The sequence below is a fragment of the Lactuca saligna genome, chromosome 5 (genome assembly GCF_052625555.1).
Source record: "Lactuca saligna cultivar CGN05327 chromosome 5, ASM5262555v1, whole genome shotgun sequence".
Lineage (NCBI taxonomy): Eukaryota > Viridiplantae > Streptophyta > Magnoliopsida > Asterales > Asteraceae > Lactuca > Lactuca saligna.
The window spans coordinates 300,262,273-300,283,988 of NC_136421.1; the positions used below are offsets into that span (position 1 = coordinate 300,262,273).

Here is a 21,716-nt window from a genome sequence, read left to right on the forward strand (position 1 = left end):
TAGTTGATGTTGGTACGTCTACAAGTTCTGATGACATGATCACAAAAGGATCTAGGATGAAGGAAAATGATAAGAAATATATGTGTGAATTACATAGTGCTCTTCCACCAGTAGTCTACAATTACGTTTGAGGATGCAAAACTACAAAGCAAATTTGGGATACAGTAAAGGAGAAATATTAAGGAAATGAGAAGATAAAGAAGAATTCAGTCAAACAGTGCTTGCTAGAGTTCGTAGAATTCAAGAAGAATGAAACATAATCAATTGAATCATACTATGATTGATTTAATGAATTGAACTTTAAGTGTTCTCACTTTGGAGTGACATGTTCATCACTAGAGTTCAATCTCACCTTTCTCATGGGTTTAAGAAAGGAATGGAGAAATATCAGTGTGGTGATTAAGACACATGAAAGCTTTGATGGTTACTCTCTTGCAAATTTAACAATGTCTTGAAAGCTTATGAAAGTGAGATTAATGATATTGTAGAAGAAAGAAAATTGAGTTTGAGAGGACCTTTGGCTTTGGTATCGAAAGTTACTAAAAAGGAATCTAGAATCGAATTTGGTGAAGAAGCCAAAACTGGTTAATAGGGTTTCTTGTTTAACTCCGATGATGAAGCTGCCATACACTACTTGAATAACAAAGTGAAGAAATTCTTTAAGAAGCCTTTTAATCTAAAATTTAAGAATAATAATGAGGTAAAAGGAAACATGTCATCTAGAAAAAGTGTAAAGGATGATTTGAAATAGAGAAGAAGGATGTTAAGGGTTCATATGAGAAGAAGGAGTTGAAAATGAAAGGAGACTCATGTTACAACTATAACTGCCACAATGGGTTGAATCATTTGGCAAAGGATTGTAAGTTGAGGAAGAAAAAAAAGAAAAAAGAGAGAATCAAAGACGAAGCCAATTATGTGGAGAGGCTTGAAGAAATTCATTCACCTGCAAAGAACCTTTCGTTAATTGCTAAAGGAAATGATAAGGTAGACAGAACATATCAAATATGGTCATCGGGATCGGATGATGAAGAGATGCGAAATTCAACTCATGGGGCAATGTATGCGAAAATGGAAGAGGATGAAGATGAGAAATATGTTACGGATGAGAAGGATGAAGAAGATGAAATTACTGGTAGGTGTTTCGCGTCGACACACTCGACTAAATCACCAATGATTGCAAAGGTACGTGATCTTCTTAAGTCATTTAAAATTCCCTCATCTTCATATAATGATGTTTTGTCTGAGTCTAATAATACATGTGCTTATCTTAATGACATGTTAATCTCCATGAGTAGTGAAGCAGAAAAGTCGAAATCCCAATTATATGAAGCTAGAAATAGACTCGAAGAAAATAAGGGATTAGTGGAATCTCTTGATCTAAGAATAACAAATCTTTTAATAGATAGAGACTCACTTAGTGTCACACCCCCAAAGTAGAACGACAAAAACATTCGGGGGCGGAGGACGTCATGTACAGTATCACAACAATTGCATAATAGTAATCAAAGTAAACATAACCATTACATTGAATAAATAAGGTATTTACATCTGTTCGATACATAATTTATATGACATCAAAATGTATATCAAAAGTATAAAAGATACGACTCTAAAAACTTTGTCTTCTAAAAAACATTCTTGTGTACCTGTCTACCGGTTCCCTGAGAATACAAGTGGTTTTGAAAGTGTATCAACATTTAAGTTGGTGAGTTCATAAGAATGTTAATGTAATGAAATCTTGTCTTTAAATCTGTGAAAATGTTTGTATTTTCTCAAGAAAATCCAATATTTTCTTTAGTAGTGTAATGTAGTCTTAAACTCTAAGACTAAAATGTACGTTCATTACTATATACTATAGTTGTATATGAAAGTATTAGCATGTATGTCTGCTTACCACGAGTTGTATTGTATGGTGTTGTTTTGTATGAAAACCCTTGTATGAAATTCCCTGGTTACCACCAATAGTTATGTATAGAAATGTTATGTATGAAAACCTTAGTATGAAATCTCTGGTTACCACCAATAATGTATAGTATTGTTCTATATGAAAACCTGGGTTACCACCAGTAATGTATGGTATTGTTCTGTATCAAAACCCTGGTTACCACCAGTAATGTATGGTATTGTTCTGTATGAAAACTCTGGTTACCACCAGTAATGTATTGTAGTTTTATTTCTTAAAATAAAACCATGTGTTTGTATTCCGTGGAATCCTTTAGTTGTATTGTATAGTAGTTCTATTATTTAAAATAAAACTATTTGAAGAATTGCAATCTCGTAAACAAATGGTTAGTTTATATTGTTGTGAGTTTGGTATAACCATGCTTGATGTGACCTAGTGACCTCTACGACGTTCTTCAAGCATCGGAATGGTATGATATTTGTCACCCCATGCATGCCTGCCTAACTGTAGCTAGCAGTTCAGGTGTGGGATTTTCAGTTCCGTATAGATCTATACACAAATCTCACGCTCTCCCTCCAGGAGACTCTGGTTATATTGTATAGGATTTAATTTCGTGCCCTGGAGGATACAATTGAATTAGTATCACACAACCCTGTATTAACTAGTTTACGTGTAGTGTTGTGTTGTTATCTTGTACTTGTAACTGTATATATAACCTTGTAGAGTAAAATAATTATACTTAAATAATTATTTAATATTGTACTCTTGTATTCGAAAAATAGTATTGTATACCGTAAACTATATCTACCATATTTTATATGTTTGTTATTGCATAAGGCTCTTGAATTAGTAAAACAGTGTAATGAATCCCAAATTATACCAGTTATAGTTCGTTTGTATGTTCTAGTTTCGTGTATTGAATTATGTAAAAAGCAGTGTAATGTATCCAAACTATATTGACCCTAGTTCAATTATATGTTATGTATTGTACTGAAAACTTTGCAATTATAATTGTATGTTGAAAATTACCCTTATGCTCAGCATGTTACAAAATGGGATAAAATATCTGAATATTTTTATAAAATGTAGTGATTTCTCGGTTTGTATCAATTGCAAAAGTTTTTATTCTTTTTGAAATTTTTTGTATAGAAACACAAAAATCCTTGTGTTTTACTTGTATCCCCCCCCCCCCCCCCCTCCATGAAAACATTAAAAACAGTGAAAATGTAGGGGTATTATTCTATTTATTTATTTAATAATATGGATAAATGCTTTTCTTAAAATAATTAAAATGATTGGTCCACAATCATTCCTACATCCACACAATAATTAGTTAGAATACAATAACCTAAGTGTATATATATATATATATATATATATATATATATATATATATATATATATATATATATATATATATATATATATATATATATATATATATATATATATATATCGGGTTTGATTGGATTTGATCCTCTTAGAATGGCTCTTACACTATACATCTACAAGATTTTCCAAATCATCCAATTATAAAATATCGCACGCCTTAATGGTTGCCATTATATTAAGGTTATTTACAAGAGAGTCATCCAATGGCTATTGTTTCTTGGTTGTGGAACATGCACAAATCAGCACGTTCTACCGGATGGCAAAATTATATCACGCTTGATTGTCTGCTTACCTTCGACCATATAAACAATTCAATAATCGTCATACTGAAAGAGTTAACGTATCAGATAATTAATGAAATATAAATTTTAATTTTTTTAATAATAACATTGTATGTTTAGGTTGTATAATGTTCGATTATTATTATTATTATTATTATTATTATTATTATTATTATTATTATTATTATTATGGTAAACGTATTAAAAAAAAGACAACAAAAAAAAATCAGGGTACATACAAAAAAAACCCTGAATAATAATAATGAAAGACAATAGACAAACAAAATTAAAAAAAAAAAAATACAAATTAACAAAAAATGATAGATGGAGGAATTTCATAAATCATGGATATATACAAATAACACCCTTTTCCTAAATAATAATAATAATAATAATAATAATAATAATAATAATAATAATAATAACACCCATTTCCTAACAAAAACCCCTTATACGAAGCATCAAATCCCACACTTTATCCTAAATAATAATAATAATAATAACAATAATAATAATAATAATAATATTAATATTATGTAATGTATAGCTATGACGTCGTATTGACTAATATATTATGTAATATAGTTATAGAAATGATACTTTATTTACCATGTAACGGACCATTTTCAAGATTAAAAGCCCCATCCCATGTGTTGTCTTATTGGACATAACCGAAAAAGACAGTCCTTTGAATTTAAATTTTAAAAGCAAAGACTTTGTGTCAGCACGAGAAATAGTTAAGGAGCCAAAATTCAAAGAATCTCAACTATTTAAGCTTTTTATCAAGATTTTAGAAACCTCCTTTTCATGATGTCATTTCACTACTAGAGGAGTCGAAATTTGGATAATGTCAAAAAACTACAATTCTAGTGCCCTTTGAAATGGGTCATGCCAGATTTGTAAATTCTTTTTTGAATTCTATAAATATTAAAATAATAATGTAATACTAATAATATTGTACAAAAAAAATCTACTTATTTTTACTTGTATTCTTTTAAACTGTTTTCTTAATTATCATTTTAAAGATAACATACAATCAAAATCAACCTGTCTATCGGCTATAAAATATAATGGATCCAAATTATCATCACAACACAAATATGGGTTTAAGTATATTCACAATTTGTTTGTTTAAGTATATTCACCATTTGAAAAGAAATTACCACCTCTCTTGGAAAATTCTTTTTCCCAAATAAACAATAGTTGAATTGGAGGCGATAACGTTTTAATCACCTGTCCCTTATGTAACATTATTTATACATTACTGTGGATTTCATAGTTTTTATACAAAGCAAGTGATCTCCTTTCACAAAACACACATACTAACAATAAGTCTTTTTCGGCCCCAATTAAACCCTTCTTCCTTTGAGCCTGAGCCGTTGACCCCACCCGAGCCGTGACTTTGAACTCTCAACGGATGCTTGGAACCCAACATCTTCCACGGTCCCAACGGTCTTAGACAGACGCCTTTTACTCACCTCTTCTACCAAAGATCTATGGAGCAGTTGACTTCTCATGTCAACCAATGACCGGTTTCTGGTTAGCCGGGGTCCACCACCCGGGCTAGCTTTAGATGTTGAAGCTTTATGAGAGTCAACCGTGACATTTGACCGTTTTTCGTGATTTTTTGAAGCTTCGTCTTTATGACAGAACCTAGTAGAGTTGTGGGTCCCGTTTTTAGGGCTATATTCGTTGTGATCTTCGGGTGAAATGTAACTCAAATTTGAATATGTTCCTGAAACTAATGACCCTTGAGAACTTGTGTCATCAAATAAGTGATCTGCAAGACCATATGTTTTTGTGGTAGCATTTTAGATCATAAAGATGGTTATGATACGTACGTTTGTTACACGTGACAGGACAAGCTTTGTAAGAACATCCACGATTCATAATCCTTTTAAAAAGGTTTCTTTTGTTATATTTTCTTTTAACTTTATTTAACAAATACTTGTCTTTATAAATTTTTTAAACTTCTTTTTATAAACAATTAAACTGTTTTACAAAACCATCTATTTGAAACGTTTTAGAAAAACCCCTCTAAGCACGAGTCATATTTGATATTGGTGGCATTTCGATCAAATATGTAATTATTAAAATGAAAAAACCCACAAAAATTATAATATCATCGTAATAGTTCTGAACGTGCGCCAAATTTGGAGAGTGTGAATGAATTATAAGGTTTAAAAGATTAGTCTATGTGATTGTAATAATTTATCATATAGTTAATTTCTTTCTCCAAGGCTTAAAAGATTAGTCTATGTGATTGTAATAATTTATTATATAGTGAATTTCTTTCGCTAGACAATTATTTAACAAATAAGTTTTATAAAAAAAATCAACTTCTTTTTATAAACAATTTAACTGTTTTACAAAACCATCGATTTGAAATGTTTTAAAAAAAAACCCTCTAGCCTTTCGTTTTAAGCACGAGTCATATCTGATATCGGTGGCATTTTGATAAAATATGTAAATATTAAAATGAAAAATCCACAAAAATTATAATATGATCGTAATAGTTTTGAAGGCGCTCTAAATTTGGAGAGTGTAAATCAATTATAAAGGTTTAAAAGAATTATAAGGTTTAAAAGAATAGTCTATGTGATTGTAATAATTTATCATATAGTGAATTTCTTTCTCTAGAGATTTGTGTTTTTTATTCGGTTTTGGAGTTTTACACGTATATTCTTTTGTTCCAATTTCTCTATTATTTGTCGGAGGTTTGACAGGGATCTTTGCAACCATTTTCCTAACACTAAAACTATCTTTGTCTCGCCTTTTTTGGGTGTGACAAAAAAATGCAATTTTTGTCGTGATGACCTTAATCTTAAGTTCCAATCCAACGCATGCAAAATATCATACATGCCGTCATGTTTCATGTTATGTCCTGTGTAACAAACGGACCATCAAGATTTATTACTGACGCGAACGGACAATTGAAGATTTTTTTTTATCATTGTCCATTAGCATCATAAAGCATACCTTGCAACCAATCACCACCCGATGCCATTCCATCCGTCTGGCGGGAATCCGTCATTCCGGAGAATGATAATTGAGACGATGAGGAAGACGATAGAGATCGGAATGGATGGTTGTGATCATCATCTTCATCATGATTGAGATTAAGAATATGCGTATGTTGATCACTATTCCAAGTGGGTACAAGAGCCGAAATTTCTCCCTCAATCATATCAGAAATGTCCAAAGGCTCCCAATCTGTGATCTCAAGCTCCTTAACCATTTCAGACGCCACCTCATCCGCTGTATCGTGTAATATATCAAACGGGAAGTACACGTTTCTCACAGAACCTACATACACAAAAAAAAAAAAAAAAAAAAAAAAAAAAAAAAAACGATGCATTTTTTCATCATTCGTTTATCCCCTATGATAAAAAGACCTTTTTTAAGATAAAATGAAGTTGAAAAGGATGGTGAAAATTACCTTCTCTATCTGCAATTTGCACCCGAAGAATAATGGTATCATCATCCGGATTCAATTTCCCAGCAATCGACATGTTGGTTCGTGGTGGATTTCCACCTAAACTCAGCTTCTCAATTTCAATCTCATCATTCATAAACGGTTTCTGATGAACATATTTAGATACAGGTAACAACCCGTATTCATCCATTGCTAAAAACGGATCAAGCATTAGATCTTTAGCAGATAACCTATTCGAAACATTCACCAAACACTTTCCAATGAAACATTGAGCTTCTAGATCTTTCACTTTATAGAATGCCCGTGGAAGTTTACCCTGTGAAATAAATTATAAACCCATGGAGTGAGTTTTTTTAATTTATTTTTATACAAAATCTATTACTCATGTAATCAAAATCGGATCATACCGATGTTACTTTCTTGTAAATTTGTGCAGGATTTGTACATTCGCTATACGGATATTCATGAGTTAGCATTTCTAATACACACATTCCGAATGAGTAGACATCAACCAATTCGTTGTAGTTTTCATCATAAAGCTCGGGTGCCATGAACTCTGGTGTACCTGATATAATTTCACAAGTTAATATGTTTTTTTTTTTAACATAAAAAAGTTGAAATTAACCAATATCTTAATATTTGTATCTAGACATGTACCAATGATTGTATGTGCTCTAGAAGAGCCACGAAGAATAGCTGCAAGGCCAAGATCACCAATCTTTACTTGACTCAAATGCCCATTTACAAAAATATTGTCACATTTAAGGTCTCTATGGATCACGGGCGGATCATGCCCATGAAGATAAATCAGACCCGAGAGAATCTGACGGGCCCAAATCTTTATGGCCCGGATATCCACTTTATTGTATTTCTTCCTGTATCTGAACATTCATATATACACATAAAGAATTAGAAATAGAAGGAAAATGCATTGATGATTAGTGTGTAAAAGAAAGGATTACTCTTTGAGGGTTCCTGAAGTGAACAATTCAGTAATGAAATTAAAGGTTCTTCGATCCACATCAATCCATGAGGTGTAGAATTTGATGATTGAATCATGATTGAGGGTGCCAAGAAGGTGAACCTCTGAGTAGAGACGCTTTAAGTCTTCAGGAGATCTGAGCAAGTTGTTAAGCTTCACTTGACCCCACGCAACTTCCATTCCAAGAACTTCATCAATGGCTTTGTATACAGTTTTCATTGCCCCTTTTCCAAGAACTTCCTTAAACTAAAAAAAAAAAAAAGGATTTAAAAATCACTGTGAATCAAGAAACCAAAAAGACCATTGTCATCATAAATGGTCTGTGCAGGGTATGCACGTGCATGTTCTGAAAAGAAATTTGCAGAGTAAACAAATAAAAATGAAATAAAAAACCTCCGCCACTAGTTTCGCTATGATTTACAGATCAATTTAAACCACCAAATTTGTTCAACGATCATCAAGATTAGATTATTTTCTCATATGCAAGAGTTTTAACTCCAAAAAGGCCATTTATTTTACAAAGGTTGCATCAAAAATTCCTTTGTGGAATCAAATAACATCAAAGATGACTACTTTCATCATTCTTCCCAAAGGAATCAAACGTAAAAATCCTCAATGGATTAGAAGTTAGAACTCCATTTTGGAATTCCATTTCTTAAATCTTTATCGAAGCCCCTCACATGATGAAATTCGACATAATCAAATTCTAGGGCTTCAAATTCAGAGGCTGCCACTACCAATACTTTAACAATCAAAAGAAACAATTGCAAGAATGACCCATCAAAGTAGTCATCTTACCCGACCATATCGACCGGTTGGGTCGGTCTCAACATAGCGATGACGAGCATCTTCATCACCAGAAGGAGATATTGATTTGGGGTTAAGCATGGCTGCAGCTTTTCTTGACCCCAAAAGTTGCTTAAGAAACTATATAATATAAAGTTGAAGAAGATACGTGTATTAATGTAAGAATATGAAACCAGAGGAGAACAGAGAAAAAAAGATGAGCACCCACTATCTAAATAAAGATTTTTAGGGTTTTTACCGTCATTATTTTTCACAGAAGAAGACACCAAACATGAGCCAAAAATGACGATAGCAGTTAATCTGCTGCAGTATCCAAGAATCAGCCATATTCATCTCTACTACCTTTGACAAGTCGTTGTTTTTTAACTTGTTAATTAAAGAATTCATGCTAGTAAACCTCTGATTTTGGGTGAAGTAAAAATTACGAAGGTTGAGGAATTTGAACAGGTGGGTCTAGGTTTGAATTGACAAGGGAATATTTATGAAAAATGTTTGTGGGTAATCCAGAGGAATTGGACTCTTGTGTGAGTCAAAACTCAAAAAGTTTCAAGAATGGAGATGAAGGTGAGAGACAAGTGACGACGATAAGGATCTTTGAGCTTTAGGATCTGTGGCCATAGTTAGTTGGAGCCACGCGTGAGTGGGGGTGGGGTTGGGTGGGTTGATAAGACAAAAGGAGAAGGAAGAAGTGCTTCTTGTTGTTGACTACTGATTGAATGGCTGGAAGCTTTCCTTCGAGGGCTAATATTCAAAAGTTATATGAATAGTCCTTCAAGTTTAGGAAAATATGAATTATAAGACATTAAAAAAGGGTGCCAAATGAAAGTCCACCGTTTCCAAAATTTCAATTAGTTATTTAAACGTAGGGATGAATATTTTAAACGAAAAATAGAAGCATAATCGGTTAGTGGTATTTTGTCCGGTTTTTTTAATTTTAGTTTACGGTTTATTTGGTTTTCGGTTCCAGTCTAGTTCGGACCAATTCTAGTTTCAAACACCTTTTTACATAGCACACTTCTTTGTAGAACCAGAACCGGTTAGTAGCATTCAGTCTAGTTTTCAATTTTTCGGTTCCAAATTGGTTTGGTGTCGGGCGATTTACATGTCAAACATAACTTTTACCGAAACTCAGAGCATCCACAATGGAAGAGTTGAATGAGGTGGAAACTCTAGTTGCCATTCAATTGATAAAACTTTATCATTACGACTCGTATTTATGAGATGCCAATGACACATTGTCATTCAATGACTTTGTAATTCAATGGTAATTGAATGCTTTAATGGAAAAAAAAATATGATACTTAGATAAACATTTAAATATGTTTTATTGAACTTTATAAAAATCAATGTATTATTGAAAAAAAAATTATAGAATTGCATGAAATATAAAATAATGATGTATCAATCGATTAAACTATAAGAAATTTAATATATTGTGTATACCCTCATATAAATGACATTATCATATTAAAAAATTGAGGGTGTGTGTGATGGTGAAAACATGGTTAAGTAATTTTGATTAATCTAACTAGTCATCAATAAAAGTTTTTTTTGAACAAAAAGAATTTGGATAATATTTTATGCTAAATTTTGGGATGTGATATTATACTACATGTCATGGTATGTGATCAGAATTATTAAGCTAATCGTTAAGGAATACAAGTTATGGGAATTTAGATTACGTATTAAATATTAAATATTGTTTATGCATATTTTTTTTAGCTTGTGCCTTTAGTTTAGGGCATTCCGATTTTTTTTTTTTATCTTTTTCCATGTATTTAAACCTTCTATTGATCAATGGAAGAATTTGAATCTTTATGTTGTCAATTTCTAGATGGTATCGGAGTGGGTTTTAACCCAACACACCAAACCCTAATCAATCAACAATCATGATAGGCACAGCAGAGAGTTCGAACTCGAAGAGAACGATGGCGTTCCATATACGAACTCCACATTTTACATCCATGCATCTGAATACTCCAAACATATACATATCAGCGAAACTCTCAATGACAACAACTATACAGATTAGTCTCAAAATATGATGAACTTGTTAAATGAGATAAGAAGATAACATAGTCAATTAGATTTAGTATTCGCAATATACTTTGTATGTGATCATATCCATGTATTTAGGATCTATTGTTGTAAAGTCATCTATATAATGAAACACTAACCCATTGGGTTATTCACAACAAATACAAAGTTTCACTTGGTATCAGAGTTAGATCCGCCTATCTCAAACCCTGATTGTCTTTCCGGCTCTTTTGGTTTCCTTACAAAGAGTTTCTCTAAATCTTTCTAATCATTTCTGCTCCGGTAAAATCAACCACCATCGCCACAACTATCTATTGTAAACTATCGAAAACTAATTTCTTGCTGTGGAAAGCGCAGGTCGTTCCAATCCTTCGTGGTGTCCAACTCTTTGGTCACCTTGATGGATCCACACCAACACGAGCCGCCAAAATCACCATAGGAACCAGTGAGGTTGACAAAGAGACAAAGGTTGCTATCAAAGAACAAGCAAATCCAGATTATCGGACCTGGGTAATCCAGGATCAGACTGTGATCGGAGACCTTCTATCCTCCATGACCGAGGAAGTCCTCCCTCAGTTAATTTGATGCACCAACACATCACAAGAATTGTGGACATCACTCCACACTATGTTCTCAGCCCAACATCGTGGTAATTCAATACAGATTCGTACGCAGCTCTCCGCAACAAAGAAAGGAGCCATGAGTGTCGTTGAATACTATCAAAATATGACTAGTTTTGTTGACACCATGGTCAACATTGGTCAACCTATGAATGATGAAGAAGTTATTGGCTACATATTAGTCGGGATAGGACCTGGACATAGTGATATTTTCACTGCAATCACCGTCCTAAGCAACGAACGCAAGGTAAACCTACCTGAATTATACTCTTACTTAATTGCTCATGAAGCTCAGGCCAACGCTATGGGGAATACTGTTGAACTTACCTCTTCTGCCAACATCGTCTCTCGTCAAGATGCAAACAACCCTCCTCGTCGCAATAGTCCCAACAACAATGGGTACAACAACAACTCCAACAATTACCAGCGAGGAAATTATCGAGGGGGAAGTGGACATGGATGTGGACACAGACGCGGTCGAAATTATGGAGGACCAAGGTGCCAAGTTTGTGGCATACATGGTCACACTGTATTGAATTGCATAAACATGTTTAATCATGTTTACCAGGCTAAAGAACAACAACATCGAAGTGGCAACAGTGTGACAGGAGGAAACTAACATCTCGATAATCCATGGTAGTTGGACTGTGCAGCCACTGATCACTTGACTCGTGACTTGGATCGTCTCATTGTGCAAGAACGATATCATGGAAAGGACTAGGTTCAAGTGGAAAATGGTGCAGGTTTGTAAATTTCATATATTGGTCATTCTCTATTACCCGGTTTAGATCGACCCCTTATTCTCAAAAAAATTGCATGTCCCTAAAATCAACAAACACCTATTGTCTACTCAGAGGCTTGTTTATGATAATCATGTTTTTATTGAACTCTACCCTAATGTTTTCTTTGTTAAGGACATAGCAACGAAGAAGGTGCTTCTATTCGGTAGAACCAAAAGGGGTTTGTATCCTGTTCCAGTCACTCGTTCCTTAAGTCACTCCTGTCAAGTCTCCTCAAGTGTCAAGGTCTCCTCCTCACAGTAGCATCAATGATTCGGTCATTTAACACCTACTATTGTCAAGTCCATTTGACATTCAAATAAACAAGTTTATTTATCTAGTGATTCAAGTGTCTGTGACGCGTATCAACGTGCAAAAAGTCATTAATTACCTTATACAAGTTCGAGTCGTATCACCTCTACTCCACTTGAGTTGGTTCATACCGATGTTTGGGGACCAGCTCAAGTATCTAGTTGAGGGTTTAAATACTATGTCAGTTTCTTGGATGATTGCAATCGATACACTTGGATTTACCTTATCAAAAATAATTCTGATGTTGAATTGTTCGTCAAACACTCCTAGTGTTAGTTTCTACTTTTTACAGACATGTCAGAACGTTTTTTTATAGTTATTACGTATTTTATTTATTCTTATATTATAATAATTACGTATACTATAAATAAAAAGTGGTGGACAAATAAAAGAGGAGGGGAAAATCTGTTGAGTAAATAGAACTTCTTCAATGAACTTATAAAAAAAATATTCTAATTATTAAGAACTCAACGGGACCTTCTCCCTCAAATCAGACAAACAAAGAAGGGAATCCGTTGAGTTCTTACGCTTTCATGTCTACAACTCAATTCATCCGATTACTACAGAGATGAACCCAATCCGGAATATGAACCATAAAAGAAAACACCTACTAAACCGATCACAAGAATACCAGCTACAGTACCTATTATCCAAAGAGGAATTCTTCCAGTAGTATCGGCCATTTACCCAACAAGTTTTTTATAACTTCCAAAATCATGTTGAGCGTCTTTTGAAAGATAAGATTCATCTATGCAATCTGATTGGGGAGGAGAGTATCAGAGATTACATAAATACTTTTAACAAGTGGGCATCACTCATCGTGTCTCTTGCCCACACACATCAGCACAAAACAAAGTTGCTGAGCGCAAGCACCGCCACATAGTTGAGACAGGCTTAGCGCTCTTAGCTCAGTCATCTCTTCCCCTTCGTTATTGGGATGAAGCTTTCCTAACTTCTTGCTACTTGATCAATAGGATGCCTAGTCGAACCATAAACAACACAACACCTATTTTTCGATTACTCAAAATTAACCCTGACTACTCGTTCTTACGTGTTTTTGGATGTGCATGTTGGCCGAATTTGAGAAAATACAACACCAGAAAATTGTTGTTCTAATCTAAATTGTGTGTCTTTCTAGGCTATAACTCAATTCAAAAAGGTTACAAATGTCTAGAAAACTCACTGGCAACATATATATATATATATATATATATATATATATATATATATATATATATATATATATATCGTGATGTTATTTTTGAGGAAACATAGTTTCCTTATGCTACTGCCTCTTGTCCTTCTGTTCCTTCAAGTGAGGCTTCATCCACCTCGTTTCCTCAGTCTGAACCGGCTATATTAAATGAACATATGCGGAATTATGATTTGTCACTTTCATTGGCTAACGAGTTTCATGTAGATACATCACCTACTTCTTTGCCACACTCGCAAGTTTCGTTGCCTTGTGTATCCACAACTCCAACACATTAGGTATATAAAGATGCAACCACTCTAGTCATAGCAACTGAAGTCACCTCAAAACTCCTTTCACCTTCACCGCCAGAAGTTTTACCAGAGACATTTCCAACTTCACCGACTTCTCCTGCATCCACAGTTCCATCTCCTGTCAGTGAAGCTCCAGCTGATCAAATCTTGCCTACCCCAGCAATGAGCACTAGAGGACGAGCCGGTAAGGTATTTCCTCGAAAATTTACTGACAATACATTTTGCTATAATCCAAACAAACGTGCATTTTCAGTGACCACTCCAACTTCTTTTTGTGTTGCTTTGTCATCTCCTGATTGGCGAGCAGCCATGAAGGCTGATTTTGCTGCTCTCCAATCCGACAATACTTGGACTCTAGTACCATGTCCCACAGGTGTCAATATCGTTGGTAGCAAATGGATCTTCAAAGTCAAACATCATCCTGATGGCTCCATTGATAAATATAAAGAACGTTTGGTAGCTCGTGGTTTTACTCAACAGTATGGGATAGACCACCAGGACACGTTTAGCCCGGTGGTCAAGCCAACCACCATACTCTTAGTCCTCTCTCTTGCAGTATCTCGTGGATGGCACATGCATGAAATTGATGTCAACAATGCCTTCTTTCATAGTTTCTTAGACGAAAATGTTTATATGCAGCAACCTCCTCGTTTTGAAGACACTAGTCATCCACAGTTTGTATGCAAGTTAAACAAAGCGCTTTGTGGTCTCAAACAATCACCATGAGCCTGATTCTCTCATCTTTGTGAAAGATTACATCACCTTGGTTTTCGCTCTTCCAAAGCTGATACTTCCTTGTTCATCATGCAAACGCCCACTATTACCATCTACATGCTTGTTTATGTAGATGATATCGTCATTGTTGGGTCGTCTTCTACAGCTATTAATCACCTCATTCGCACATTTTCTTCTTCCTTTCCTATTAAAGATTTAGGTCGTCTAACTTATTTCTTGGGAATTAAATTACTTCACAATTCAGGGGGAATAACTCTTCTACAACACAAATACGCCTCTGATCTGCTTAAACGGGCTAATATGATGAATTGTAAAAGTATTTCAACTCTCATGTCAGTAACAAATAAGCTTGCTCAAGATCTTGGTATACCTCTCAGTGACGTAGACGTTTTTAAATATAGAAGTTTAGTGGGCGGTTTGCAATATCTTACGTTAACAAGGCCAAGCATTTCCTTCCTCGTTAATAAAGTTTGTCAATATTTTTCTAAACCCACTACAATACATTTGGAGGTTGTGAAGAGAATATTGTGATACATTAAAGGCACATTAACTATAGGACTACAATTTCAAAGATCGTCATCAACTCTGCTCAGTGTGTTCGATGCAGATTGGGCAGGATGTATAGATTATAGAAGATCCACGGGAGGCTTTGCAATTTTTCTAGGACCTAACTTGATTTCATGGAGTTCAAGGAAATATCCCACTGTATCATGTTTGAGTACGGAAGCTGAGTACAAAGCTTTAGGTAATGGCACTACTGAGGCTACATGGATACAATCATTGCTCAAGGAGTTAGGAGTTCATCAAAGAAGAGCACTTGTGCTTTGGTGTGATAATATAGGTGCCATATACTTTACAGCAAATCCAATGTTTCATGCTAGAACTAAGCATATAGAAGTCTATTTTCATTTTGTAAGGGAAAATGTAGCTATAGGAGCTCTAGATGTACGATTCATATCTTCAAACGATCAGCTGGAAGATGGTCCCACAAAGCCTACTACTCGTAACATGCTAGACAAATTAAAACACAATCTAAACCTCAAATCGGTTAAGATTGAGGGGGAATGTTAAATGAGATAAGAAGATAACATAGTTAGTTAGATTTAGTATTTGTGATATGCTTTGTATGTGATCAGATCCATGTATTTAGGATCTATTGTTGTAAAGTCATCTATATAATGAAACACTAACCCATTGGGTTATTCACGACAAATACAAAGTTTCACTAAACTTTCTCTTTGCCAAAAATAAGGTTGGTTTCGTTGATGTGTCCATCGCGAAACCAGGAAAGGATTAAGTTGTATACATGTCCTGGATGCGCTGTAATGCCATTGCAAAATGGTGGCTCATAACGACAATGGAGAGGGAAATAAGGAGCAACGTAAAGTATGCCCACACTACTTTTAAGACCTGTAACAATATAAAGGAGCATATTAGGAAGGAAAGTGCGCCCATGGCATATGAATTCAAATAAACACTCTCAATAACACATTAGAATGAAGCCATAGTGTCTATCTATTACTCCAAGTTGTGAGGTTTATGGGATGAAATTGGATATCTGCTTCCAGTGCATCGATGTTCCTATGATGGTCACACATGCAATGTAGGGAAGAAATTTAGTGAGGTAAAGGATAAAGAAAAACTTTAAGAATTTCTCACGGGTCTCGATAAATCCTTTTCCATTATTAGAACTCAAATCATTGCCATGAACCCCATGCTAAGCCTCGGGAACACTTACCATATTGTCACTGAGGATGAGCACCAAAGGGTTATTTCAACCAACAAGAAACCCGTCACAAAAGTTAGAGCCTTCAAGACCTTTGTTTCGACTCACCAAGAAGGAAACCAAAACCAAAAGTGTAAGAAAAACACTCCAAAAAGGAGACCAAATAGGTGGATGTGATGGAACATTGTACCTTCTGTGGAAAGGATGGTCGCTCACGAGATGGATGTTTCAAGTGAATATGTTATCCGGAATGGTGGCTGAGAAACAATAAATATGAAGAAACAAGACCAAAGGAAACTTTTACTGAACCTGGATGCATCACACCCGTTCCTGTCTTAACCAATGAACAATATGAGTCTTTCTAAGACATCTTTCTAAAATGGGAAATCCGTGTAAGGAAATCAATACCTCAAAGGTGTTCATGACTGGTAAAGGTAATAATGATAATTGTTGGCTCATTGATTCAAGATCGACTGACACATCACACATGATGCTAGTATACTTGAAAATAAAACTAAAATCTATTTTGAAACACATGTTGTTATTCCTAATGGGGATACCATACCAATTGAAGGAAAGGGAGAATATTCTTTGCTATGAGGAACGAAGATAAAAGGAGTGTTACATATTCCAAAGTTTACTTGCAATCTTTTATATGTTAGTAGAATGTGCAAAGATTTACAATCTTCTATAACCTCTTTCCTAATTTTTATGTCATGCAGAAACTTCACAAGAGGAACTTGATTGGTATGGGTGAGTATAAGAATGGTCTATACCGAATGGGGACGATTGGAAGAGAGAAGAAAATCATAACGACAACTATTGATATTTGGCACAAAATATTGGGACACACTTCTGGCGATAAACTTACTCATATAGATTTTCTTAGAAATGGTTCTTTTGATAACCTATGTGATTCTTGTTCCAAGGCAAAATATTCTAGATTAACCTTTTTGCATAGTAGTATTAAAACCAATAATTGTTTTGAGCTTTTAAATTGTGACATTTGGTGTAAATATCGTGTGTCATCTCTATCTAGTGCAAGTTATTTTTTAACCATAGTTAATGATTTTAGTAGAGCTGTGTAGGTTTTCCTTTTAAAATTCAAGCATGAAGCCAACAATTTCCTGATAAATTTTCACAACATGATAAAAACTTAATTTGCAAAAACTATTTAAAGAATTTGTACTGATGATGGTGTTGAATTCACTTCAAACGACATGCAAATATTTTACAATGAACATGAGATTTTTATTGAAACTACTTGTTCACACACCGCACAACAAAATGGAGTTGTGGAAAGAAAACATAGATATTTGCTTGAAACTGCTAAACATGTAATGCTCGAAGCTAATTTTCCAAAACAATTATGAGGAGAATGTATGTTAACAACAACTTTTATCATCAATCGAATTCCTTCAAATGTTATCAAGAATGTAACCCCTTTTGAAGTTCCTTTTAGTCGGAAATCTGATTATGATCATATGAAGGTTTTTGGTTTGCTTACTAAAGAAGCATTGTCACCAATATGGATAAGTTCGAGGTAAAGGGGACCAAGATGTTCTTGGGGTATCCACATATAACGAAAGTTTACAAAATTTATGACATTGAAAACAAGAGGATAATTGTGTCAAGAGATGTGAGGATATGTGAAAACAAGTTCATATTTGACAAACTGACCCATACACATGACGAGATGGATCCTTTTGATTCACAAGTTGAACCGGACCAATTTAATGATCCAAGTGAGACTTTCAAACCTAATAACACACCAACCATTCATCAGCAAAACCTTGACAGAAACTTGGACCATGACACTATCCATGAAGTCCAAATTTACAACACATCAAACCAAACGGATGACATGAATAACATGAACGAAAAAGAGACTTTCGACACCTTAGGTTAGAATGAAAGACCTAGACAACATCGGTCACAATCGAAACATCTTGATGAATTCGTTGTAAAGCTCCCCCTTTCGGTTGACAATGCTTGAAACTACTACAACTGTAATCGTAACATCCAAAAATATGACCCAATTTTTTTTTTAATAATACTATAATCACATCATCGATAACATACCAAAAAAATTTTGGATCAAATATCCAAAAGGTCATAACGAATGTAACATAGCAACTGTATCAAAACATATCACAGTTTCTGATGAAAACTCCCAGGATAAGGAAAATTGAAGCTGTGGTGTGTGCGATTTTATAATCCCCAAGCTCTTCCCCTTACTAGCGGAAGTACCTGAAACCAAAAATGAAACTGTAAGCACAAATCTTAGTGAGCTCCCCCAAACTACCTCATATCATACAATAACATATAAACAATTATTGGGCTCCGCCCGGTATCGGACCGAAGTCTGAAATAACTTGGGCCGCGCCCACTTTATCGGGCCCCGCCTGGCATTGAACTGAAGTCCGGAATAAATTGGATATAACATATCATTAACATATAGCATAATAAATTGGATATAACATATCAAAGTCAAAGTCCCTAGTCAAGGTCAACAGTCCATGTTGACCTTAACTCGCCGAGTACCCGCGGTTACTCGCCGAGTTCCTTGAAACTCCTTCCCACTTGCCGAGTCACCGGGGTGACTCGTCGAGTTCTTACGATTTTTGATCCAACCCTTAAGACTACTCGTAGGGTTTCCTTCTAACCACATGACGGATACACACGCATTCATAACTTGGGGAAAACTCATCCGACTCGCCGAGTTGTTCATACAACTCGTCGAGTCTATGGAAATCTTCATCAGACTCGCCGAGTTGCTCATCCTACTCGTCGAGTCCACAGCTATCTGCATATGACTCGCCGAGTCAACCTTGTGACTCGCTGAGTCCATTTAGTCCTGTTTCCATACATACCTGTTTTGAGCCATGCAGCGGCTCCAAATCTCAAATCCAAGCTTCTAGGGCATACTTTTCACGTAAATTTGCAAACTTTACGTGCATGCATGGCTATAAAGGCTCTAAATGCCTATTTTAAGTTCTTCAAGGGGCATCATGCTCAAGAGGGACTTAAATCATGACTAAGACCACAACTTTATGCTTCTAGAATCCAAGGAGAGTCCAGATCTGAAGTTACAACTTCAGATCTAGTCCATAGCTCATCTTATCAACTTAACATTCCATAAAAGAAACCCTAGAACTCAACCAATAGAAGAGATCTACAAGGAAATGGCGATTTGGGTACCTCTAGAAGATGATAACTGAGATAAATGTTGATTCCCACACTCCACTTGCTCCAATCTCCTTCTCCTCCAAGCCTTCTCCCTCCAAAGATCCTCTTTTCAAGCTTCAACACACAAGGGCACACACACACGGATTAGGGTCTCACAAGGGCTCTCTAGAACTATAAAGACACCCAAAGAGGGTTGAGGCTCCTTTAAATAGGGTATAAAATCCTGAGAATTAGGGTTTCATCTGCCAGCACCTACTCGCCGAGTCCCAATATAGACTCGTCGAGTAGGTCACTTATCACGCGATCCCACCCTGTTTCTACTTGATGAGTAGGGCAACCAACTCGTCGAGTAGGCCTTAACCCAATAATTCTTATTTAAACCATACTTGAGGATCGGGGCGTTACAACTCTCCCCCACTTATTTTAGACTTCGTCCTCGAAGTCTGTTGCAGATGAAACTGAAAACAACTTTGGATAGTGCTCTCTCATCTCTTCTTCGGTCTCACACGTCCACTCGGAACCCTTCCGGTGTTGCCATTGCACCTTCACTAACTGAACCACCTTGTTCCTCAAAGTCTTCACCTTCCGATCTAAGATCGCAATTGGTATTTCAATATAATTCAGGCCGCTATCAACCTGAATATCCTCCAAGGGCACAACTGATGACTCATCCACCAAGCACTTCCTCAACTGAGAAACATGGAAGGTGCTATGGATCTGGCCAAGCTCTGCTGGAAGATCCAACTGATAAGTAACCCAACCCACCCGGACCAAAACCCTAAAAGGACCAATGAACATGGGGCCTAACTTGCCCCTCTTCCGAAATCTAATAACACCCTTCCAGGGTGATACCTTCAAGAGGACCATATCGCCCACCTGAAACTCCAAGTCTGAACGCCTCCTATCGGTGTAACTCTTCTGCCTACTCTGCGCAGTCTGCAGTCTACGACAAACCTGTTGGATCAACTATGTGGTCTTGAGTACCACTTCATTGCTCCTGATGACTCACTGACCGACCTCGCCCCAACAAATCGGGGTCCTACACTTCCTCCCGTAGAGCATCTCGAAGGGAGGGCAGTCAATGCTGGCGTGGTAACTGTTGTTATACGAAAATTCCACTAACGGAAGATACGTATCCCAACTGCCACCGAAATCTAAAACACATGCCCGAAGCATGTCCTCTAGAGTCTGAATCGCCCACTCGCTTTGTCCGTCCGTCTGTGGGTGGAACGCGGTACTGAAATGGAGACGAGTACCCATCTTGTCATGAAACCGCTTCCAGAATCTGGAAATAAAACGGACATCTCGGTCTGACACTACCGAAACAGGCACTCCATGCCGTGCCACTACCTCGCGCACATAGATATCAGCTAGCTTTTCAGCCGATATACTCTCCTGGATCAGTATAAAATGGGCACTCTTCGTCAACCAATCCACAATAACCCAAATCGAATCCACCCCATGTGCAGTCCTGGGAAGCTTAGTGATAAAATCCATACTGATGTCCTCCCATTTCCATACGGGAATGTCTAACGGCTGCATCTTGTCGTGGGGTCTCTGGTGCTCTGCCTTGACCTTCCTGCAAGTCAGGCATCTCTCTACATACCAGGCGAGATCCCGCTTCATGAAGGGCCACCAATAGTCGGGTTGAAGATTTCTATACATCTTCGTCGCCCCTGGGTGGATGGAAAATCAAGACTTGTGGGCCTCATCCATCAACACCTGTCGTACTCCTCCCCAATACGGCACCCAGACTCTCCTATGAAGGGTCAATAATCCTCGACTGTCATAGTCGAAAGAAGCTACTCAACTCACAATCCTCTCACACTTCTACCTCGCTTCCTTCAGGCCCTTTACCTGAGCCTCTCTAATCTACTCCAACAGTGGTGTAATCACTGTCATCCTCAGACATATATCTCTAATCGGTGCCGTCATCGCCTTGCGGCTCAGGGCGTCGGCCACAACGTTGTCCTTGCCCGGATGATAAAAGATCTCACAGTCATAGTCCTGT

The 21,716-nt window shown here is 36.1% G+C and overlaps 1 protein-coding gene across 3 annotated transcripts; it reads right to left on the minus strand.

The window, feature by feature from the left end:
- Positions 1 to 4,755: 4,755 nt before the first annotated feature.
- WNK4 (WNK family serine/threonine-protein kinase 4) lies at positions 4,756 to 9,407 on the minus strand. Of its 3 annotated transcripts, none has more exons than XM_078996826.1 (8): positions 9,040 to 9,402; positions 8,793 to 8,921; positions 7,975 to 8,240; positions 7,670 to 7,893; positions 7,420 to 7,577; positions 7,016 to 7,328; positions 6,556 to 6,882; positions 4,756 to 5,311 (listed from the first exon to the last, which is right to left on the minus strand). In XM_078996826.1, exons 1-8 carry the CDS (start codon positions 9,043 to 9,045, stop codon positions 4,926 to 4,928), a joined length of 1,809 nt encoding a protein of 602 aa, XP_078852952.1. In that variant the 5' UTR covers positions 9,046 to 9,402; the 3' UTR covers positions 4,756 to 4,925. The 3 variants fall into 3 exon arrangements, with proteins under 3 accessions (XP_078852952.1, XP_078852951.1, XP_078852953.1); XM_078996825.1 differs by having other exon boundaries at positions 4,756 to 5,356; positions 9,040 to 9,400; XM_078996827.1 differs by lacking the exon at positions 4,756 to 5,311 and adding an exon at positions 6,176 to 6,460 and having other exon boundaries at positions 9,040 to 9,407.
- Between the last annotated feature and the right edge of the window lie 12,309 nt (positions 9,408 to 21,716).

Excerpts from the sequence above, each read along its gene's own strand:
- WNK4 (XM_078996825.1), bottom strand. Across the intron at positions 7,894-7,974 it reads ACTTCAGGAACCCTCAAAGA|ATACAGGAAGAAATACAATA; the intron begins GTAATCCTTTCT and ends ATGAATGTTCAG. Across the intron at positions 7,329-7,419 it reads TTTACAAGAAAGTAACATCG|GGTAAACTTCCACGGGCATT; the intron begins GTATGATCCGAT and ends TTTATTTCACAG.